Source organism: Aspergillus sclerotioniger (genome assembly GCF_003184525.1).
Source record: "Aspergillus sclerotioniger CBS 115572 chromosome Unknown BO94scaffold_3, whole genome shotgun sequence".
Lineage (NCBI taxonomy): Eukaryota > Fungi > Ascomycota > Eurotiomycetes > Eurotiales > Aspergillaceae > Aspergillus > Aspergillus sclerotioniger.
This window is the reverse complement of record NW_020290993.1, coordinates 769624-791833: the sequence shown is the minus strand read 5'-3', so window position 1 is coordinate 791833 and position 22210 is coordinate 769624. Positions and strand designations below refer to the sequence as shown.

At 51.2% G+C, this 22210-nt stretch overlaps 10 protein-coding genes and 2 non-coding genes across 12 annotated transcripts; 6 read left to right on the top strand and 6 right to left on the bottom strand.

Moving 5' to 3' along the window:
- Positions 1-43: 43 nt before the first annotated feature.
- BO94DRAFT_620649 (uncharacterized protein) lies at positions 44-1097 on the top strand. The gene is made up of 2 exons (XM_025616944.1): positions 44-674; positions 725-1097. Exons 1-2 carry the CDS (start codon positions 242-244, stop codon positions 898-900), a joined length of 609 nt encoding a protein of 202 aa, XP_025471933.1. The 5' UTR covers positions 44-241; the 3' UTR covers positions 901-1097.
- Positions 1098-1621: 524 nt separating this feature from the next.
- Positions 1622-2581, top strand: BO94DRAFT_508201 (class I glutamine amidotransferase-like protein; the record flags this gene model as incomplete). Its single annotated transcript, XM_025609651.1, has 5 exons — positions 1622-1702; positions 1787-2007; positions 2060-2175; positions 2233-2411; positions 2457-2581. Exons 1-5 carry the CDS (start codon positions 1627-1629, stop codon positions 2579-2581), a joined length of 717 nt encoding a protein of 238 aa, XP_025471932.1. The 5' UTR covers positions 1622-1626.
- A 91-nt stretch (positions 2582-2672) lies between these two features.
- Positions 2673-3819, bottom strand: BO94DRAFT_220408 (uncharacterized protein). Its single transcript, XM_025606218.1, has one exon. It carries the CDS (start codon positions 3711-3713, stop codon positions 2769-2771), a length of 945 nt encoding a protein of 314 aa, XP_025471931.1. The 5' UTR covers positions 3714-3819; the 3' UTR covers positions 2673-2768.
- A 605-nt stretch (positions 3820-4424) lies between these two features.
- On the top strand, positions 4425-4551 carry BO94DRAFT_t67. Its single transcript has one exon. It is a non-coding gene; the product is annotated as a tRNA-Met (tRNA).
- Positions 4552-5792: 1241 nt separating this feature from the next.
- BO94DRAFT_t57 lies at positions 5793-5919 on the bottom strand. The gene has a single exon. It is a non-coding gene; the product is annotated as a tRNA-Arg (tRNA).
- A 696-nt stretch (positions 5920-6615) lies between these two features.
- On the bottom strand, positions 6616-7767 carry BO94DRAFT_531081 (short-chain alcohol dehydrogenase like protein). The gene has a single exon (XM_025610822.1). The coding sequence runs from the start codon at positions 7615-7617 to the stop codon at positions 6796-6798; it is 822 nt and encodes a 273-aa protein (XP_025471930.1). The 5' UTR covers positions 7618-7767; the 3' UTR covers positions 6616-6795.
- A 1651-nt stretch (positions 7768-9418) lies between these two features.
- tyr1 (tyrosinase) lies at positions 9419-11873 on the top strand (the record flags this gene model as incomplete). The annotated part of the gene is made up of 7 exons (XM_025616943.1): positions 9419-9766; positions 9825-10157; positions 10208-10507; positions 10560-10681; positions 10756-11070; positions 11142-11430; positions 11492-11873. The coding sequence occupies 7 exons, from the start codon at positions 9419-9421 to the stop codon at positions 11738-11740; spliced, it is 1956 nt and encodes a 651-aa protein (XP_025471929.1). The 3' UTR covers positions 11741-11873.
- Positions 11845-13791, bottom strand: BO94DRAFT_483761 (FAD-binding oxidoreductase). The gene is made up of 3 exons (XM_025608934.1): positions 13141-13791; positions 12222-13087; positions 11845-12138 (listed from the first exon to the last, which is right to left on the bottom strand). The coding sequence occupies exons 1-3, from the start codon at positions 13702-13704 to the stop codon at positions 11991-11993; spliced, it is 1578 nt and encodes a 525-aa protein (XP_025471928.1). The 5' UTR covers positions 13705-13791; the 3' UTR covers positions 11845-11990.
- A 236-nt stretch (positions 13792-14027) lies between these two features.
- BO94DRAFT_606328 (uncharacterized protein) lies at positions 14028-15824 on the top strand (the record flags this gene model as incomplete). The annotated part of the gene is made up of 1 exon (XM_025616515.1): positions 14028-15824. Exon 1 carries the CDS (start codon positions 14352-14354, stop codon positions 15822-15824), a length of 1473 nt encoding a protein of 490 aa, XP_025471927.1. The 5' UTR covers positions 14028-14351.
- A 160-nt stretch (positions 15825-15984) lies between these two features.
- On the bottom strand, positions 15985-17046 carry BO94DRAFT_483756 (DUF846 domain-containing protein). The gene is made up of 3 exons (XM_025608933.1): positions 16829-17046; positions 16438-16724; positions 15985-16352 (listed from the first exon to the last, which is right to left on the bottom strand). The coding sequence occupies exons 1-3, from the start codon at positions 16969-16971 to the stop codon at positions 16204-16206; spliced, it is 579 nt and encodes a 192-aa protein (XP_025471926.1). The 5' UTR covers positions 16972-17046; the 3' UTR covers positions 15985-16203.
- A 135-nt stretch (positions 17047-17181) lies between these two features.
- Positions 17182-18732, top strand: BO94DRAFT_571773 (HpcH/HpaI aldolase/citrate lyase family protein). Its single transcript, XM_025614885.1, has 3 exons — positions 17182-17534; positions 17636-17856; positions 17909-18732. The coding sequence occupies exons 1-3, from the start codon at positions 17495-17497 to the stop codon at positions 18602-18604; spliced, it is 957 nt and encodes a 318-aa protein (XP_025471925.1). The 5' UTR covers positions 17182-17494; the 3' UTR covers positions 18605-18732.
- Positions 18373-21514, bottom strand: BO94DRAFT_220370 (CCCH zinc finger and SMR domain protein). Its single transcript, XM_025606216.1, has 4 exons — positions 21456-21514; positions 20270-21386; positions 19470-20195; positions 18373-19418 (listed from the first exon to the last, which is right to left on the bottom strand). Exons 2-4 carry the CDS (start codon positions 21199-21201, stop codon positions 18860-18862), a joined length of 2217 nt encoding a protein of 738 aa, XP_025471924.1. The 5' UTR covers positions 21202-21386; positions 21456-21514; the 3' UTR covers positions 18373-18859.
- Between the last annotated feature and the right edge of the window lie 696 nt (positions 21515-22210).

The following is a 22210-nucleotide window of genomic DNA, read 5'->3' as shown; positions in this document are numbered from 1 at the left end:
CCCCAAGTCCCAACTCAGGAGACAACCTTACTTCACAGAAGAAGTCAACAACACCATCACCATCCCAAGATGTACCTACCGATCCTGTTTCTCTTCCTAGGCTTCCAAGCTGTAGCAGAGCTATCACCCCAATATCTCGAGATCAACATCGGCGATGATACAATCTTAGAGCTACTGCGCGAGGTCGACGCAGCACAAAAGTCTGGAAACCACGAACTAGCCTCCCAGCTCAAGAAAAAAAATGAACGCAATACGGTCAGAGCCCCTTCCTTCAGACCATCACCAGTGGTCTGTTGAATGCTCGACGAGTGCCTATCTCGATTCCGAGATCGTTGCTGTCAATGACCCTGCCAATCCACCCAAGGAGATCGCATGGGCATTTCCATTCCTAGATGAGTACTGGAAGACGGACGATGGGGAGGATCTGCCGTACCCGGGTGACTTTAATCGGTTTAAGCATCCGGACGGATTTCGGATTCTGCGAGTGGATTATGATGCTTTGCCGGCGGGGGTGAGGAGGTGGAGAGAGGAAGAGATGGAGACGGCGGAGGAGATGGATCGCAAGCTTATTGCGGTGTTGGATGGTGTGGCGTTCTTTGCGCCGGGGGTTGTCACGTATTTGATGCCGCTGTTTGCCACGGCCGATGTGGTGGGGGGGCATAGTGCGTGTGAAGGTTGATCTTCCACTCATCGTATGTGATAAAATGCTGATTCTACTGAGCAGATGAACTCATGGATTTGACCAACTATCATGATCCTGTCAAACGTCGGACGGACTCGGCTCGTTTTGTGTTCCGGTATGGTGGAAGATCGCAGGTCGGAAACTCGATCAGAGTTCAGACTGTTGCGCAGAAGGAGATCAAGGATCAGAAGACCGGTCCTGGAAAGGATGAACTGTGATGACTTGTACTTCTCCCCAATTGACACAAAGGGGAGGCTATGTGGGGGCAAATACCGACATAGATGATAAGGATTGAGATAGTTTGATGGCCATTCCGAGTACTTGGTTCACATCCTCTGGAACGGAGGTATTACCTCTATACCGACAGCAGTCTGACCTTTGCACGAGAGTCCACTTCTTGGTCATATTTAGCGAGTTTTTTATGGATATTTGTAAGGTGTATACCTACACCATACGGACCACCATAGGACCCGTAGTATTACCTTTTCAGACCAAGTGGGTCGGGCTGCATGCTCTTCCCCTCATGGACCACTTACTCTCATCACAAGAATTCAGAGAATATTGAGTGAAGAACCATTCTCTTGTTCAGTCTCAAAAACATCTACCGAGGATCCAACATATTGGTTCCATTGCTAATGTTGGAGCGAGAACCCGCAAACGTTCCCCACCAGCACGCCATCCAACCCAATTTCAAACTCTCCTTCGATAGCTGAACACGGTTCAACATTCCAAAGATAGTGGCCTCTGCAACATGCCTCATTGGACAAAATTAACTTCGAAGGACCTCCCTGGTACGAGATACAGCTAATTGCCATGACTCGTGGTCGTGGACAACCCAACCTCATCAACGTCATCACTGTCCGCCGGAGTTATAAGAACAGCCCCGACACCCACCACACCCCCCCCTCACCTTTCCTACCTTATCTATCCTAACCATCAGCACAATGTCTCAACCACGCAAAGCCTTGATTGCTATCACCTCCGCCCATGCGCCCCTCTATCCAGAGGGCAAAGAGACCGGTACCGCCCTACCCCGCTCCCGCATCCACCTCATCTTCCTTTCGAGCTTTTACGAACTCTACTCATATCTCTCTTACATTACAGGTCTTTTCCTCACTGAAGCCCTACACCCATTTAACGTCTTCAAAGAAGCCGGTTTCGAAGTCGACCTGGTTTCCGAAACAGGCACCTACCAGCCCGACTGGCTGTCCCAGCAAAAGGATTGGCTCCCTGAGGAGGATCGAAAGGTCTGGGAGGATCACTCGAGCGAATTCCGATCGAAACTAGACAAGCTGTTGAAACCCAGTGATGTCCAAGCAGGCAGTGTAGGTGGAACATTCTCCCGGCAAACCAATCGCTCATAACGTTACTGTTTAGTATGGATTGTTTTTCGCCTCGGCCGGACACGCATCCTTGATCGATTACCCTGATGCTAAGGGCTTGCAAGCCATCGCTTCGAAGATCTATGGTGATGGTGGAATCGTTTCGGCTGTGTATGTCCTCTCATTTCCCCCTTTCTTGTAGAGAGCTTGGTAGCTAACGATAATCAGATGCCACGGAGGCGCCATCTTCCCTGGCATTCTGGACCCAAGTACCGGAAAGTCAATTATTGACGGTCGTAAAGTAACGGGCTTTACGACTCGCGGTGAAGAAGAAGGCGTCCTCGAGACAATTCAGAAGTGGAATAGGCCTACGATTGAGGCCTCTGCAGCTTCGTCTGGAGCGACTTGTATGTTTATATTCGTGCTTATTCGTACACAGCTGACAACTCTAGATGTATCGCCGGCTGGTCCTTGGGATACATTCACTATAACTGATGGAAGGATTGTGACGGGAGCAAACCCTGCGAGTGCTCATGTTACGGCTGAGGCTGCTGTAAAGGCTTTTGATGGGCTGTGATTGTGCTTACAGAAACAAACTATGCTCTGTGCGGACCGTTTACAGGGAACCTTCATCAATTTGCTAAAGACTCAATTGAAACAGTATGAGGATTAAAAATTACCTATCCTAACTAATGGAACACCAAGTCAGATTCATTACCTTATAATACAAAGTTGGTACTATGCAATCGAGCATCAGTGGGCTTTCAAGCCAGGTCGTCCGCCCATTCTTCTCTCTCCCTCAATAGCACACGTTCCCCTCGAGCGCGAACGCCGAAGAATATGAAGACTTTCGGAACATCCGGGGGCGGAGGTCGAGGCTCAAAGACCGCTTCTCGGCACAGATACAATATCAGATGATCATCGCTGACAAACTGGACTGACATCTCATGTTTTTCATGCCACGGGTTTCTCACTCGAATAACATTTCTGCTCGCATAGGCGGGGACGACAAAGGGTTCGAAGGTTGGCTCTGCCTCGGTTTCCAGCCATACGTTTCCATTGACGCGCCGCAGACCTGCAGGTGGAAGACCTTCCTTACGATTACCGCGCTGGTGCTCAAACTCGACAAACTTGATGAGAAAATCATTTTCATGTTCGGGGTTGTAGAAATGATCGAAGTATTCCAGGCAGAACAGTTCGAAATGTGTGTCGGCAATGTAAATGCGCGGGCCTCTTTGGCCATTCCGGAGAGACTCGTAAGAGCGTTTCACTTCGGCCATTTTTGTTTCTTCCCAGTCGCGCGCTTCTCTCCTTCTCTCCTTCAGGAGTTCTTCATACTCTGCTCTCATGGAGTCTTCCTCTCTTTCCCGCTCCAAGTCCACACTATGTTCCGATGCTGCTCCATCCTGGTCTGGTCCCTGGTTCTGTCGTAGAGGCTGTTGTTCCGGTTGCGTTTCACGACCCTGCCGTCTTCGCTCCTTTAGTCTTTGCCTGTGCCTCTGTCTCTTCGATTTCTTGATATTTCTTAGCTGCTGGCTGGTCAACTGCGTTTTCTTCTTAAGTTCTGTTTGCTCCTGTCCCAGGGCTGATATCTCCTTCTCCTGCTTTCTCTGCCTCTGCCTCTTTCGTTTCTGCGTCCTGCTCAGCTGCCTCTGCTGCTTCTGGCCCTGCTCTGGCTTTTGGTTCTCGGATGCAGTAAGCTTCGTCATCCTGAAATCTGTAGAGAATGTGGATTGTGGCCTGTATTGCAAGAACAAAGGGGATGGGCTTCGTTTCCGGTGCTCGGGACTTGAGTTTGTGGCTTAAGATCGGTCGCGAACACGACGCGTTAATCCAGTTCCTGATCGGCACTGGACATGTCAACCGCTTGTTTTCCTGTTTGGGTTTAGCTTGCGGTCTTGTCATTCCCCAGATTTGATCACACTAATCAATCAGTATCTAACCCTTTCAAGAAGGTGTAAAGTGGTGGACTCTACTACAGCCAAATGAGTCGTGGTTTCTTAGTCTTAGTAACAGTTGACCCTTTCTTTGCGCGGCTGCTATAAAGCCACCCTTTGGTGTAGGTTAATTTGCAGGTCATGGCCCGCGTACATTGTAAGAAATTGTGTGTGAATTCTCTATTGCTACTTGACATTGATCTCTGTGGAATTCTGCACTGGAAGTGCGGAAACCCCATAAATATATAGTAACCATCTAGTATCGCTGATGATCCTTCAAACATTTATCCCTAGCAGTCATGTGCTACACATTTAAGGATCTAGTCCATTCAAATTATTAAACTAATAAATCCTTCTCTTTTTTGGAAGGTAATAACCACTTCGTATTCCCTCCCACTTAGCTGAACCAAATGGAGTTGTGGTTGCACCCATAAATTTGCCTGCCTTATATTGTCAAATCTATAAGCCCCACTCACCCAACCCAGCATGTTAGCTCAGGGGAAGAGCGCCGGGCTCATAACCCGGAGGTACGTCTAACCGAATTTACCTTCCATCCGAACCACATCACTAACAATCACAAAGGTCCCTGGATCGAAACCAGGACATGCTATGTCTATCTTTCTTATTTTTTTCTTGCATCATCTATTCTTCGTTTTTACTCCTCTCTTCTCTTTCATGGTTCTTCTATTTTTCTTTTCTATCTTTCGTGGTAAAGATTTCCTCTATAGTTGTAATTCCTGACCCGATAAGTGTCTACTCCGTAGCCCAAAGTCCAGCAAAGTCTAGCATAGCAACCCCGAGTTTTACTGGAGCGAAAACCGTCGGGATCTCTATCTATCCACTCTTCCTGTGGACATGAGATATTTATCTTGATCCTATTGGGAGCTTCTACCAGTATTAATGCTTGCTTGCCTGCGATACGTTTCTCACATTAAATTCGTGCAACTCCATACTATGACTCATAAGTCTATCCAATCTCACCATTCTGTGTCGCAGTTACACGACCAAGCTCAGAATATTCTCTAGCCAACGAGCAAAATCCCCGGGTCATGCAACCTGCGAACTCTTCCCGAATAATCCGTTGCATCAATGCATCCGAAACAATCCACAATGAACTTCATCAAGACTCCCGATATTTCTCTCCCAAAATAGAGTCCGTGACAAGATAAAATAATCGGCCTGGATGACGCAGGAAAATGATTTAGTAGCATCTAGATAACCTCTCGTCAAACTCACAAGCCGTACTTCCCACGACGAGACGCATCCTCGATGAATAGCAAACACACTATCATGAGAAACATCCGCTGAGAAGTATCTAATGTAGCCTGGTACAGCCCGACCAAGCATATTGTTATGTACAGATGAAGTTATATAACTATAACAAGCAGCGAGCGCTAACCAGACCAGAGGTATAGTAGGGAATGGGGTGTGGGGGTTATGTATGATCATCCCTTATCTAAAGACCGCCCGCACAGCAGGACCATTGCTCCGTACTACGACCGGCTATATCAGGTCAATGAGAACAACAACTACTACTACTACTACTACATTAGTACTAATACATCTTGAAGCTTCCAAAAAGGACAACTACTTGTCGAACAAAGTCACTCCCGGCACCACCGCAGCGTTTACCACATACTCTGTAGTTCGTCTCTATCTCCAACCATAGAAAATCCCATCAGTAATACAGTATATCCGAAACCAGTACAAGGCAATGAACAACTTATACGCTTAAAACCCCCCAATTCCCCATAAAAACACACCAAAAACCACCCCCTCCAACCCCCAAACCCACCAAAAATCCCCCCAAAACGAAAGGAACCCCTACAAGGCCACCTTCCCAGATGCGCGAGCCCTACGTGGGGGTCGAACCCACAGCCTCAAGATCACCTAATCCTCGCATAAGATTTTTGACGTCTCATCGCACGGATTGCATAATAGATAGAAGTCTTGCGCGCTACCATTGCGCCAGCAGGGCTTTTTGATGGGTTTGCGGTGGAGAATACTGTTATTTTAATGGGTATTTTGCGTCTATTGGATGCTGGAGGGCCACGTTTGAGTCTGAAGTGGTGGCGTGGGGGAGGGGGGTTTTTTTTTCGGCGCTACGGGTTGTGGGTGGATCTTTGCGCTTGAGGAGGGGTTGGAGGGGTTGGAGGAGTTTGTGGGTTATGGATAGTATTATTAGGAGTTGCGCATGTCGTGGATGCATTTTGATGGATTTTAGTTTGGGTTTGGTATGGTAGTTGGTATATTCGGAGGAAAATTAATTCAGGTGTAGAGATCTGATGTTCCTGATGGGAAGTACTAGATGTACCGGAATTGGGTTTAAACGTACCGCGGAGTGAGATGTGACGCTAGCTATGTAGGGTCTAGCGGCGGCTAGATAATTTACTAAACTTGATCCAGATCAATTAAAATCTAATCAAATGATCACATATCAACCAACATACTAGTAGAATAACAAAAAAAAAAAAAGCCTGGCACAACCATTTCGGATCATTACAGGGAATATCGAATAGTTTATCTCCTTGTTCTTGTTTTGCTATCAAGCTACCACCTTGAGTACCACCATGATTATAAAGACAATCCTGTTTCCTGATACTTCCGCTTTACAGCGCAATTGAGAAGAGAGCTTATGAGGGATTTCAAAAGACCAGTTTAGATAAATCTGTTAGCTATATTGAAACGCTTCCATCACTGGTTTCTATGTTCCAAAAACATGTGGACGCATAGACTCCCAGAATTTGGCCACTCATACTAGCTGATGTTGGGATACAGTCTTCGTTCCGTCTGTTCTCCAGATGGTCACCGGTATATCGGTTTGGCCTACTAGTATGAACGTGACAGTTGATGCTCAGGTTTCTAAAGTATCCCATCGTAAAGACGAGACAACGCCTCCATCCACGAGGATGTCATTCCCCGTGATGAAAGATGACTCGGCACTAGCCAAGAACGCGACAGCATTCACAATGTCCTGTGGCGTCCCAACCCGACCAACAGGGCTCATAGCGATGAATTTCCCGGCTGGACCATCAATCTCCTGGCGTCCAGCGCCCGTTGAAATAACCCCGGGACTAACGGAATTGACTCTCCCTCCAACACGTCCCCATGCTTTAGCTGAAGCCTGCACACGAAGTAGATTTCCGCGCTTTGACAACCCATACGCCCGTGCAGGGCCATGAGGATCAGCCTTATCAATCTTCAGAGCGACGTGCTCTAACAACTGATTCCTAGGCGCTGTTGCAAGATGACGCTCTAGCTCCACTGGCAAGCCCGATCCCATGTGACCGGCCATACTCGCGGTACAGACCATGCTCGTTCCGGACTGCGACACCTCCAAGAAAGCTTCAAGAGCGTTGGCGGTGCCGAGAAGATTGACTGCGAGGATCTTTTGCGCAGAACTCCCCGATGGGGACAAGCCGGCGGTATGGATAACTGCTTCGATGGGTCCATGCGATGCAGCGGCCTGTGCGAAGCGGCTGACGGACACATAGTCGGATACATCCACCTGGAATGTTTCAACCGTGTAACCATCGTTTGTAAGGGTTTCCTGGGCTGTGGAGAGAATTTCCTTGGAGAAGTCGGCAATGTATAGTCGTCGACCGACACCAAGGCGTCGAGCGATGGCTAAGCCCATACCTCCGCATCCAAGGATGGCGATACTTCTGGTGGACATGGTTATGGTTGAATTTGTGCTTGAGGAAGGGGTGTTTGCCGATGAATAGTTGGAATAAGAAGGCGATGCTTGCTTTATATGTATGCGTGGGTTTGGTATGAGTAGCACCTTGGTAAGAACGCTGAATCTGCTGGCACAGCCTCAAACCAGCTAACCAAGTCTAGCAAGGCGAGTGGACTCTCGATCTTTACATCACAGTTTTCTTCGTGCCATCGTGCCGATCTTCCATCTTGGATCCGAACCCGAACCCGAACACGAGGCCGGTGGAGAATCGTAGATTTGGGTCTCCACTTTTAATCCCCTATTGTATAAATAACAAGAGAATGGATTATCTCTCCATGGCTTGATTTCAATCTCAATATTATTGAAACCAATTGATTCTAATATACCCGAGGCTGAACGGTGGAATGCTCAACACGAAGGTATCGCTGATGTGAGAGATGTTGAGATCAAGGATATTCGCGGCAAAGAGCACGAAATTACCTTGGATGTTTAAGGCTTTCAATTTGTTAAATATCAAGTGGATGGGGTTACGGATTGGAAGGACTAAAACTCAATTAGAGCAAATAGTTCATCCTGCTTTGGAAGATTTCATTAAGTGACTGTAAGTGCTATACCGATCATGGTAATAATGAAGAAAACAAGGATCTATTCACTTTCCCTTCTCTGATCAAATCTGCAGCACCGGTGCGTCTGAAGTTGTTGTGATTAGGATCTACAATTAGTTTTCTTCAAACAGAATAGAGAGATGTTATATGATATGTTTTGTGAAAAGTACTCCAAGATTCTTCACCCTTCAGCTATTACAAGTTATATATTTCTATATCTATCTCCATCCTGCTGTAATCATCCTTCCGGCTCGGAGGGTAACTTATCACCAGGTGATTCTTCATTAGTATGCTTGGCAGCTAACTTCCCATGTAATCTATGCCAGCTGTGAATATCCGACGTGTGATCTATATAGATCTTGTTAGCGGTTGCCGCCAGGATGGTCCCGTGACCCTCTGCCACCACTCAGCTTTTCGCTCGGTGGCCCCTTCGCACCCCAGTGGCCTCCCTCTATCAGGATATGAGCCCCTCCATCAGAAGCTGCAACATCCCCGTCACTGTCACTTCCGCTGCCACTGGTACGCCATTACAATACCTATCAATACGCAGGACTATTTCCGTGAACAGAAAGGAGTACCAGTCGGGCCTCGAGTGATAAGGGAAAGTCAGCCGGGAATCCAGCTGCAGGGGCAACTATGACAGTAGGGATCTACAATTAATGCAGCCGCGGCCCGGGGCGAGACCTACGATTGGGTAATTGATTGGCGGCTGTTTCGCCGGCATGTCACACGAATGAATGTCTTAGGCAAGGAGACAAATTCCGAGGTGGCAGAAGGGGCATTGATTGGAACAGATTGACCGGGTTCAACCATATGCCACGTCTGCAAGGTAGTATTGACAAGATTGAATGTTGGGCTGATTACAACCATGTCACACCTAGTCTGTTCCAGTGATCCGAATGCATAGCCCAATGGGGCTCGAGGGCAGCAGAAACCAGCCCAGCCCTATCACTACATTCATACCATATTAAGTACATTCTGGCCATTGCTATAGTCGTTTGCGGTGCAAGCATAACCACCGGGGAAATGACGGTTATGCGAGCCTTTGGTTGCGTTCGTCTTGAAGCAAGACCCCAATTGAAATATAAATTGGCCGCGAGTCCATCTCAACTTAGGGATCGTTACCAGACCTGTCTATCCAAGACCAGTGTCAAACTGAGCTCCAGTCCTTGCAACGACATCACACGTTCACAATGACCTTTATCATTACCGGGGTTCCGAGGGAGTGTGATCAACCTGAGGGTCCTCCCTTGCGCCGGGATATCGATAACTGGTATCTCGAGCAGACGGTTCCAAATAGCAAACGTATCCAGCTCACCCTATTCGTAGAAGCGCTGACCGCCTTGCAAAACACCGACTACACCGAAAAGCTGTCGTATTTCCGTCTGGCTGGTATCCATAGCGCTCCCTGGACAGAGTGGGATGGTGTACCTGGTCGCCCCTATAACCCCGACCACCCCGACAACGAAGGCCGGGGCTTTTGTGTGCATGGCAATTACACCTTTCCGACATGGCATCGAGCGTATCTGGCCTTGTATGAGGTGAGGCTTGCCTGGCCCGAGTGATGCTGAAAGCCTAACATGCTAACGGAACATATAGCAAGTCCTATCCGAAGCCATGGTTAGATTTATCAATCAATCTCATGTGCCCGCTCAGGTAAAAGAAGAGTGGTTGAATGAGGCAAAGCAATGGCGTCTCCCATACTGGGACTTTGCCCGGTTTCCCAAGCACCAACTCGACGGTCCTGAAGCCGACGAACTTCGACTGCCCATTCTGGCCACAATGCCCATGGTTACCGTCAGCGTGATTGGGCGCCAAGACAAGATAAGAAGGCCCAATCCTCTGTACAGGTTCTGTATGGACATCCCCATGGGCGAGTTGCAGCATCCATATCAGATCACCGCTCAACTGTCCAGTGGAGTCACTCTTCCAGTGGGTTCACTTCCCATTTCTTTTGGTACGGATTCTAACCTTGAATCTAGTTCGACCAATGCCAGTCCACCACCAAATACGGTCTTATGGCTGGGTATAACGAGGGAATCTGGTCTGATGGTGGCCAGGACTGGCAGCGGGCCAATCTGGCGTTGAATGAACATCCATGGTACCAAAACATGTATGCCTGGGATCTACTTCCAACCCTCCAGGACTCGACCTTCCGCCTGTTGACAACCCCATTGGAAAACTGGGGAATTTTCTCCAGCACCAAGTGGCATGACGATCGTGATATTGACATTCTGCCTACCAACTATATGAACATAGAGGCAATCCACAATAACGTCCATGTAGGTGATCGCAACCCCTTTTCAGGAGACTCCTTAGGCTAAGGCGCCGCAGAACTGGGTGGGAGGATTCATGTTTCGCCGTCCTGAGCAACATGATTTAAAGCTCTGGGGTGTCGGCCATATGAGCAATGTTCCTGTTGCTGCATTCGATCCTATTTTTTGGTTGCACCATTGGTAAGCCATCCTTCGAGCCACTGGCAACGTTCACTTTCGCACGAAACACGGATCCTAACACTGAGGGGCTGTAGCAATATTGACCGCCTCACTGCGATCTGGCAGTCGTTGAACCCTGACAAGTGGTTCGATGACGACAGTCAACAGTCACGGAACGATGATCTGAAACCCTTCCACAAGGACAACAACGCATTTTACAAGTCTGACGACGTGAGATACTGGCGAAAATTGAACTACGACTACGCGATCACCCAGATACCCGGCAACGACTTATGCCAAGTAAGAAATCCGGAGGAAATCGAGGACGACGTGCGCAGACTGTACGGGAGAAGGAGGGAAGACCTGTACAGAGGCAAACAGGAATATGTTCTAACCATCAAGTACAACCGGTAGGCAATTCCCCTCCATTCATTATGTGTCCAAACTCAGTCTCCACATGACCCGCTGACCGGACTTTCAGGCATGCATTGAAAGGCAGCCCTTTCCAAATTAACATTTTCCTGGGACCAGTAGACCCCAAAGATTTCTACGACTCTAGGTCCAGGAACTTCGTGGGCAGTGTTTTCAACTTCAGCGCCGCCATCAATAGCACCAACTGTGGCAACTGCATCCAACAAGAGAAAGAGGGTATTATGTCCGTGGCCCAGCTTCCGGCCACCTTGGCAGTTCATCACCACAAACATAACACCGACAACAAGGACAAGAAGATTCCGACCCCGCATTATGTCGTGGTCAATAGTCAGGGTCAGGTAAGAAGTCTCCAACCCCAAACCGAAAAATCCCTCTCTCCTCACTCACTATGGGTAATAGGCCGTAGATTTGAGTGACAACGTTCAAGTCGCTCTTTACGAGGGGGAGGAGCCAAGGGAAGGCGAACCTCCAGGCAACGGCCACAAGGGTAAATACAGCAAAGTGTCCGATGGAAAACCTGCCGAGGTGGATAAAAGGTATCGTGTAAAAGACATCGGCAGGCCGGCGACTCCCTCCTTTACCCCCTCCACTTCCTCCTCTTCTTCCCTTTCTTCTTCACCCCTCGTAATGGTTGCCCGAGATGAATGACGCAGAACATTGGCCGATATGCAGTCCCCATGAGGATATATGCAATCGACTGAATGCCATTCGGCATTCAGCTTGGGATGAGTCAATCATTATATCTATCTTTTATGCCGCATGCATTAACTTCATACGAAGTATACTAAGTATATCTAACGTGACATGTTCCACAACCTTGGTTGATGATGGATTAGGTTGGAGCCCACTCATCACCCTGATCAAACCATCTCACAGAGTATATACATATCCATCAAATCTAAAACGACCACCCCCCCTGCCGAAACATAAACCGACTCGGATCATACGCCTTGGCGATATTCTCCAATCGGGCTTGATTCGCACTTCCGTAACTGGCGTATACGTCTTGGTAATCTGCGGCGTCGTTCATGAAGAGGGGGTTGACCCTGTTGATTTATTATTAGCACACACACAGATATCTTGCCGCGTATAGCCCAATAAGGGAGGGGGGGGGGAGAGAGATACTCACGAAACCCAATCCACATCCCCACTCTTCCAATTCGTCGGTTTCGTGCCCTTCAACGTCTTTTCAAACGATTCCAGCGTTGTATCCGCCACTTGGCGCAAATACTCCGGACACGCATCATTACACACCGGGTTGATCCAGATCAGATCATTCTCGAACCAGAACCGATCCCCGTTATTCGGGTCCAGACCTAGTGCGTTCCCCCCACGCTCCGTCGAGGCACGGGCAATTCGCACAGACAAGGGCTGGGGAGTGAACGTCCCGATTTGGATATCCAGATTCCGAGAGGAATCGTTCTTGATCATGCTTTGGTACGTGGTCCAGTGAGTTTCGAGAAGTTGGGACATTTGAGCGGGGGGCATGTTGGGGAAGGTATTCACGCGGGCAGCGGCGTTGATGCCGTAGATTTTGGCGCCGCCGGCTTCGTTGGTGAGTTCGGTGTAGGATTGGGCTTTGGTGGTGGAAAAGAGGGATTCGATTTTGTCGAGGCCGACGAAGGCGTTGGCGGGGGGTTTGGAGCCGTCGTAGAAGAAGAAGAGGGTGGGGTTGGAGACGAGGGCGCCGGGGAGGCCGAAGTCGAAGGTGGGAATTACGGCGGCTTTGGCGTCTGGGTAGTCCCGTGTGAAGTTAGAGAGGGCTTCGAAGATTTGTTGTCGTTTGTCGGCGCTGTAGAATCGCATGCCGCCCCAGATTTGGCCGTTCGTGCCGAGCGGGTGGCCCTGGATGGTGAATTTGGTGACGATTCCGTACCGGTTGCCGCCGCCACGGAGGGCCCAGAAGAGGTCGGGGTGCGACGTGGTGTTGGCGTTGACGATGGTGCCGTTGGCGAGGACGACTTCGAAGTTCACGACGTTGTCACAGGCGAGACCCTGGTTGATTGATTGGTTAGGGCTGGGGTGGAAGGGAGAGAGGGGGTACATACGTATTGGGCAGAGTAGTAGGATAGACCTCCGCCGAGGGTGTAGCCAGCTACGCCGATGTTGGCTAGTCGGCCTCCCACGACGACTTGGTTCGTTTTCTCGGCCACGGTGTAGACGTCGCCCCAGCGGGCACCGGGGCCGACGTCGAAGGTTTGACCGTCGGGGTTGCGGGTGGTGGAGGAGAGGTTCTCGTTGAAGGAGAGAAGGACGCCGCCATTGGTGCTGGAGAAGCCCGCGTTGAAGTTGTGGCCGCCGGACTTGAGGGCAAATGGGGCAGTAGGGTATTTGTTCAGTTGCTGAACAGCGACGGACACCTGTTCTGCGTTGGCGGGGAAGAAGGCGCAGGCAGGACGGTTGTCGGCATTGACACCATTCCAGTATTCCTTGACAGTGTTGGTATAGTAGGACTGGTTCCAGAATGTCTCTGTGGCATAGGTTCCGGTGGGATCCCAGACAGTGTACTGAGGGTAGACGGTATGCAGGTGCTGGCATACAGACACAGCATCGGTGTTAGGGCCCGCTAGGACGGGGACCGCCACGGCCAGGAGAAGAGCGGCCGCTATCATGGTAGAAAAGAGTGTTGCTGGGGAGAAAAGGAAGAGAGGAGGGCAGCGTGGTCCGCTTAAAAGCCAGAGTCCGTATAGGAGTCGAGACCCAAAAATGGGCGACTTCGGGTCGTATTTCGTATTGCATTGAAGATCGGCACGGACCGGTTAGGGTTGAAACAGGGTGTCAGATGAGGATCTGCAGGGCCCTCGAAACGATGCCTCAAGTTTGGGGATTGCCCAGGATGCACATGGTTTCATGTTGCACGTATTTTGATTTATCTGCATTCATTTGCATTCATTTGCACGCACTCTGCATGCACTTCTCTTGTAGCAAGTTGCTGTGAGCCGTGAAGAAACACAATATCCAAAGAGGGGAGCTGTTGGGTGAAATCAAGATTTCTTGGCAAGTAGGCTCGTCCAATGTCCACATCCAAGGTTTAGGTCGTTGAGATGTTTCAACATCGTCTGCACGTGGCCGACAAATCGGGCTTATCTCGGATTCCACGAGGCTCCGGGCCAAGACGGAGATGCAAGGGCGTCAGGCATCAATGAGCAGGATCCCTTGCTTCTAGGCAGAGACGTGCTTGGCTGTCTTGATAAAGTGGTCTGCATGTCACCCAGACACGGCCACAACGATCACTCACTACCATATAGATAATCCCAGCATGTCAAGCTCGACGTGCCCCCCTCATGAGCCCTTGTTGTTGAAGAGGCAAATCATCCCGGATCACAGCCCCCAAGACTCCAAAAAGGCCCGTGTCAAAAGCGCATTCCATTCGAACCCGGTCCCTTGCCTCCAGCAGGGGTCACTCTTTAGACTGCCACAAGAAGTGCTCGAGCTGATCATCACTTTTGCCGCCCCATATTTCATTGAGACATGTGGCGGCCGAGAATACTACTTCAGCTATCGAACGGTGGCAGACCTGGCCCTCGTATGTCGTCGGCTGTACTGGATTGCTACTCCGATCCTCTACCGGAGCATTTCGCTTCAACTTATAGACACTTGGAGGCTCCACCACACCCTCCAGGCCAACCCAACGCTCCGCCAATATTGCCGGATCCTTTTCCTTGAGGCCAGCGTAATCCTGACGACCCCTGGGGACAATGTCAATATTGTGCAAGACATCGTTAGCTGGTTGACCAGCGTGAAGAAACTGCATATTTACTGTTCCTACCACTATGCAGAAGACGACCATGTCGACTATGTCGGCAGCCTGTGTGACACCCTTGCGAATGCTACCCAGAATATGCATGAACTTGACAGCCTTGAATGCATAGGAGTGGGATTCAATTGGGTGATGGGGGCTGTTCAATCCTCGTCCTTGAACGCGTTGACCATCCGGAGTGGCAGGCGGATCAAGAAAACTTTGAAATTACACCCGAAGAAAAGCCAAGACTCCTCTGTCACGAACTTATCGCTGGATGGGTGTCTTGAAGCTCCGGATGTCATGGCCCAGCTACTCCAATGGCCCAAAGCACTGTCCTCTTTCCACTTGACATGTTTCAACGTAAACGACGACAGTGTCAAATATAGCTTTTCCATGTTCGAGACATGGCTTCGAAAGCACGAGACTACTCTGCAGACCCTGACGTTATGTGGGCTCCCAAGTGACAACGCAAGTGAATGCGCTTTCAATGCCTCGGCATTTCCCCAGCTGGGGAGTCTGAGGCTGTCCCGATGGAACATGGGCACCAAGTTGTGGCTCTCAGACACGGATGCAGACAAACTGCTCGGGCCCAGTCTCAAAACGTTTACATGGGACTTCAGGAAGTTGACTGATCAGAAGGGAGCTTGGAAGGACTTCAGAGAGGAAGAGGAGAATTGGCTTAGAAAGTTTGCCCGAGCCGCGGTGGAGAAAAGGGCGGCGCTGAAATCCATCAGAATTGCATTTAGTCCATACGACAGTGGACAAGGCACGGTAGGATATCCTTGGGGCCGAATGGCTCGGGTTCGGGATGAGTTTGAGCCATACGGCGTGATAGTTACCTGGGATGCCCCTGTGCTGGAAGGGGATGATTGGCCGGGGGCTTCGCCGCAGTATGTGTACGCAGTGGATGAACTATGGGAACTCGTCAGTGATGACTGTCCAAGTCCTGGAGAGATGGAGACATTGCTTCAAGATGACTGTACTTTATGAGATTTCGAGATGATGAAATCTCGATGGAATGATTTTCAGCATAGATTATGTCGTGCTACAATCGTGAGAATGTTAGCTCATTCCTGCTAGTACGTCCGGGGTAACAAACTTACATCAATATACACGCATCCTACACTACACGCCCCAATAAAGATAAGATACAATTCAATTGAGTAAATCTAAGCCATACACGCTATAACCCGCAAGACAAACCCTCCCATCTTTCTCATCTTTCCTCCACCACTTACTTCCCCAAACTCACACCACTACCCCCGGAATCAGAACAAACTAAACAGAAAATAGAACCCCGAATTCACATCCAGCATGAATCCGAATCCCCGACTCCCAATATAATTCAATTCAATTTTCCAGTGATATCTCACTTGAAGAGCCTGCCCAGCAGACCCCCGGCAAGATTAGTCACAATGCCCCCGGAAAGCGCACTATTCGCGAATGTCGACGCCTGGCTGAATCGATCGCAGCGGGAGAATGCCACTGTGTTGGTGATGGTCAATGCGAGGGCAATTGCTATTCTTGTTAGATTCTATGCCGTATCTGGGAGGGAATTGTGGTACGTGTATTCTGGATTGGAGAAGGCACTGGGTGTACTCACCAACAAGACTCAACCAAATCACACTGCTCAACCGGATGATGGCCAGAATGGCGAGACCGATCCACAGCGCGGGCGTCACGTACAGACTCAACCAGAAGAAACGCTTATCCGTGGCGGTGATGGTCCGGGTTGTGGGATCGGAGGACTCAAAGACCCAGGTCGAGTCGCCGGTGGAAGTGTTGACTTCGTTCCACCAACGGAGGCCGACGAGGCGACGGCCGGCGATGTTCTTGAGGTAGTAGAAGTCGGCGGAGAGGAGGAGAAGGGTGAGGATGAAGACAAGGACACTAATCCGTTAGCAAATTTCAATGATAGCTGAGATGAGATAGATCCGATATATATGGGATTAAGCAGAGGGGTTCCAGCTGTAATTGGATGGAGAGGGACGTACAAGTTCTTGATGAAGAGCACGCCAAAGAGATACATCAGCAAGGCGCTGATGCGGAAGCCCAGGAAGAACATTAGGGTGATGGGATGGGAGCTGAGACGCCAGTTCAGGTCGCCCTGCTGCGGTTGAAGAGGTTGTGATTCCATAGTGAGACGTGAGACAGTAACTCCTCGTAGAAACGGTCCGATGCGCAAGATGGACGGCGTCAAGGAGCCTCCTGGCGAGGAGTAGCAATGAATGCGGCGGGATGGCGTTGATGCTGCGTGTCGCCTGACTGGGCGGTGGGGAGCGGCAGAATGGATCCACTCCGGTTGTTTGACACGCCCTCCGCATCATCTCCGACACGCGCGGTTCCAGTTCCACACGCTGCACACCGGCTGGCTCATGCTGCTTTTTATCCGTGCTGGAGAAAGGCGCATACCCGATGTACATCGCAAGGGATTAATGGGAGAGCCCAATGGCCCGAACTGGGGTACCCGAGCCTCCGATGAGGTCATCGGCTGTTCCTGACGGCTGGAGAAGCCTTTATGCGCAAACCGAGGATCTCTTAAAGTTGCGGGTCAATCCGCTGCATGCATTCATTCCCTCCTCTCCTCCACCGAGATAATCCTAAACCAACATCCTCTACCACGTACCATACTTGCTACTGGCATACTCACCTAAGCCACCATGGCAACCAGAAACACCCTCCGTCGGGCCCTGCTCTACAGTACGTCTCCCCACTTTATTTCTCCAACCCCAGCTCTCCCCGCATTTCCCCATCCACCACAATACCACACCTATCCCCCCATACTAACTCCATAACAATAGTCCCCGGCTCCTCCCAACGCTTCATCGACAAATCCCGCACCCTAACCGCCGACTGCGTGGCCTACGACCTCGAAGACAGCGTCACTCCGCACAAGAAAGCCGAAGCCCGGTCCCTGGTACGCCAGGCCCTCGACCAGCCCGCACCGCCGGGGATCCGCGAACGCGCAGTCCGGATCAACTCCGTAGACAGCGGTCTCGCCCTGAGCGATCTCACCGAAGTGGTAATTTCCTCCCCTCCCACTCCCCAATAATCACCCACTAACAAACTCCCAGCTCAAATCTCCCAACCTCACCACCCTCGTGATCCCCAAAGTCAACTCCCCCTCCGACCTAACCTTCATCACCGATGTAATTACCCACACTCTCTCCACCCAACCCCCCACTCCAACACCCAGACCCCCAATCTCCCTCCTGGCGCTCATCGAATCCGCCAAATCCCTCACCAGCCTCACGCAAATCACCTCTAGCACGCCCCTCCTCCAAGGATTGATTTTCGCAGCCGAGGACTTCGCTCTCGACCTCAGCATAACCCGTACCCCGTCTCTGAGAGAATTCTTGTTCGCGAGATCCATGATCGCTACTGCGGCAAGGGCAGCGGAGTTACCGTCTACAATCGATTTGGTTTGTACGGAGTATAAGGCGAAGGAGGGGGTGCCGAGGGTGTTAGAGGAGGAGTGTCAGGATGGGAGACGGCTAGGGTTTAATGGGAAGCAGTGTATTCATCCGTCGCAGGTGGAGACGGTCCAGGGGATCTTTGGGCCGGATAAGAATGAGGTCGAATGGGCGGTTAGAGTCTGTGTGGCGGATGAGAAGGCTGCGAGGATGGGGAGGGGGGCGTGGACGCTGGATGGGAAGATGATTGATGTGCCGGTGGCGGAGAAGGCGAGGGCGATTGTGAGGAAAGCGGAGGAGTGTGGGGTGAATGTTGGGAAGGTGAGGGAGAAGTGGAAGGGGCAGGAGCCCGAGTAGATTTATTGAATAGGGATGTGGGTGGGAATCTTTATGGATGAGATGGCTCTAGGGCTTATGTACACTCTCAGATAATATTGGCTGGTCATTACTGCTGAAGAGTGGAATAGATCCCGCAAGAATTAAAGAAGATGGTCTATGTATTACATCCCGTCACTGAAGCTTAGCCATTACATCGAATCCCGGTTCGGAGGCAGAACACAGTGAGGTGTTGATTAGATGCGTCAAAGAAAAGGGAGGTTGGAATGAGGTTGATTACGACTTCGCCTCCAAGTCTTCGCGCTTCAGCAGCTGGATCTTCCCCATCGTCAGCACTGGGACGTCCGCTTCAGCCTTGCCGTTGGCATCTTCCTCCAGACTCTTGGCTAGGGACTTGTCGTAGCTGGTGGGGTCAATCCCCAGAATTCCGCCAACATAGCCGCCCCGCTCGCCTGGCACGCTGAACTCGCGGAAAAGATACTTCCACTCATTCAGCCATGCCTTGACGGCCTTACCGATCTTGTCTTTGCCGTTCTTCGAATGGTGGCCTGTGCCCGTGATGGCGTAAACCACCCGCCGGCCTTCCCGCGCATGCTTCAGCAGAATCTTCTCCAGATATTCAATCGCCTCCTCCGGGTGCAGGCCATGCAGGTCGATGTAGAGTTCCTCCACCGAATCATCCAGTCCGGCCTCCACGATATGCTTGTTACGTTCTTCGTACAGCTGCCGTGCCGCTTCACGATGGCACTTGCGCATGGCCTCGTTCTCGGCCTGGCCGCGAAGAGACAGGGCCTTGGCAGCCCTGGCATCATTCCGGTTCCAAGCTTGGGCCGCACTAATACGACAGTCAGTTCCTGATTATTCAAAGTTAAATGTGACAACGTACCTCTGGAGGAACTTGTTCCTCACGGTGCCATGGCGGATGGCCTCCGTGCGATACTTGATATATTGTTGATTCGCTCGAGAACCGGTTTCAAGCCAAGGGATATTCTGCGGGGGTGGGATCGCCTGAGCTGCTGCGCTGTGTTCACGGCCTTTGATTCCGTCCCGGTTGGTTTTAGACGACGACTTGCCCTTCCCCGGCGCGGGGGATGGGGACATCCGGACAACATCAGCCAGTGACGTGGGCAAATTCTCTCGGCTCGGATTGTTTTCGCGATTATGTGGCCCCCGTTTGCCATGATGTTTCTTATTTTTGGCGCTGACAGCGGCAAGGGTGGGGAAGGCGTCGGGGTCATCGACCGACGGAGCAGCCGGATTCAGCTCACGATGCTGGTGTCGACTCCCGGGCCGGGAGTGAGGACGGGACAGATTGGTCATACTACCATTCCGCTTGCCGACGAGGTACTGCATCGCCTGGGGGCCGTTCTTGTTGCCGGAAAATGCTGACAAATGACCGGGATACTTGTGGATATACTGGCCACCCCATTGGTCTCCAACTCCGCCAGTAGATTGCAGCGGAGGGAACGCCTCGGAGGCGTTGTCCATGTGGAATGATGCGCCAGCCGCCCCTGGGCTGCCGTCTGCCACACTCAGGTTGGCCACGAGTGCGGAAGGATCATGTGAGAACGGGCAGCCGTCGCCGGCCAGGCAGTTCCCCATAACCCAATACCTGTGTGACACAAGTTGACATTAGTGTGCTGCTCTGGCTCGGGTCACCATCGGAACGCTCGGATATCAACTCACTTGCAAAGATGATTGGTCAAATCGTGACTAAACCGGCAATCGGCACGGAGACACTGGCCCGTAGACAACCAGTACTTGCACACAACGGGACTGCGACTGTGGCCCGGGGCGACGGTGATCTTCGGTTGTTCCATCGACATGGATTTTCCGACCACGACGTGGCTATCTTCCGCGAGTTGCGAAATGGGATCCCCATCATGTGGCTGTGACAGCGACGCAATAGTTGCGCCCAAATCGTAGCTATTGGCTTCCAGAGCCGTCTCAATTTCCTCATTGGTTCTTTTGTCTCCCAAGACAGTCCGCAGGATGTCGTGCGGACTCATGTCCGGGACAAACTCCGGTGCCGTAGCGCTCAGCGCCCCGGAGAGGCTCGCGGTCCCAATAGACGACGTTACGCTATTAGCGTCGTCCGCAACCAGCCAATCCACATTGCTATCGCTGCCTAGGTCACCATAGAAATCCGACACCTGGCTCTGGTCGGAGAATTCGTATGCGTTCAAGTTTGGGGAGTGAGGAATGGGCTGCGCGAGAGCAAGTCGGGGCGATGGACGAGGCGACGTGAAGGGCGATACCGTGGAGGACAGTGGTGGCCGCGGAAAGCCCGCTCGAGAGCTCTGGAGCCAGGAGGTACTCCCGGGGCTCGTTCCTAGGTTGGAATGAGGGGATAGCGGGGTCGCAGAGCGAGCCATCTGCCAGGGAGCAGGGGACGAGCGACGAATAACGGTGTGACGGGGCGGCGGAGGGGAGGAATCGGGCAAGGTGCGATTGCGATGACGCCAAAGAATATCGAGGACAACATTCTCCAAGGATGGGCCCGATAAAATGGTCTTTTCGCGTACAAAATCCTCAATTTTCTCGACCTGCTCTTCTTCGTCCAGAGCTTGATCCTGGAGGATGTTGAGACACTCCTCGAGGAAGTCGTCGGGAACCATGCTGGAAAATTGAGGGGACAAAGCAGGAGAGCGACGGATACACGGTGTGCAGACCGATGTGGGGTAATCGGCGATGGGAAGGGGGACAGCGATCAAGTCGAGGAGACAACAGCAAGCAAGTCAAGTTTAGTAATCTAGGGCCATGATTTTCCGAGGACGAGAGAATTCATGGGATGGAGAGGAAGCTTGAAAAGAGGGATGTTAGCAGGGTTGACGGGCGACAGGGGACAGGCTTGCAGTCCACGGGTGATTACATCGCATCTGCCGTCTTGCAATGATTGAGAACGGAGGAGTCGAACGAGGGAGAAAAACAGGAAACGAAGGAGATCCAAGTAAAAAGAGAAGGGAAAACACGGGGGGGGGGGAAGAAGATGATGATGATGATGATGAAGAAGGGACAGGGGAGTGCAACGAGAGAAAGAGAGAGAGAGAGAGAGAGACAGGGAGGGGTAAGAAGAGGACAGTCGGAGCGGAGGGAACAGGACTGAGCCAGAAGTACTTACCAGCAAGTAGGATGAGGAAGCCTTCCAGGAGGTACCTAAGTACCTACCTACACCTATGAGATTCCCCGACCAGGCCAGGCCAGTCAACCAGCCAGCCAACCAACCAACCAACGCCCTGGAAGCAGCTCGGGCTTTCTTTATTGACAGCAATCAATCATCGCTCCCCAATCCGGGTCGCGGTTTGACTCTGGACCAAAGAACGGCGGCGCTGTCACCCCCCTTTTTACCCCCCTGGTCCGTCCGTTCCATCCAGCCAGCGCCGGTGGATGTGGGGGATCTAGACTGGCTGCCACTCCTCCTCAGGGCGATCTGCCGATATTACTTACGCCCTTGGGATCGAGATGGGGTCTATCATTTCGTCCTTTCCCCAGTGGACCACATCACACAAGAAAAGTACCTCATTACAAGATGCACTCGGGATCCGGTTCTCCCCCCGACCATGTCACCCACCTTCTTGCATTCCCACCCGAAAGGAAATGCAGCCCCAGGCCAATAATACCGACCGG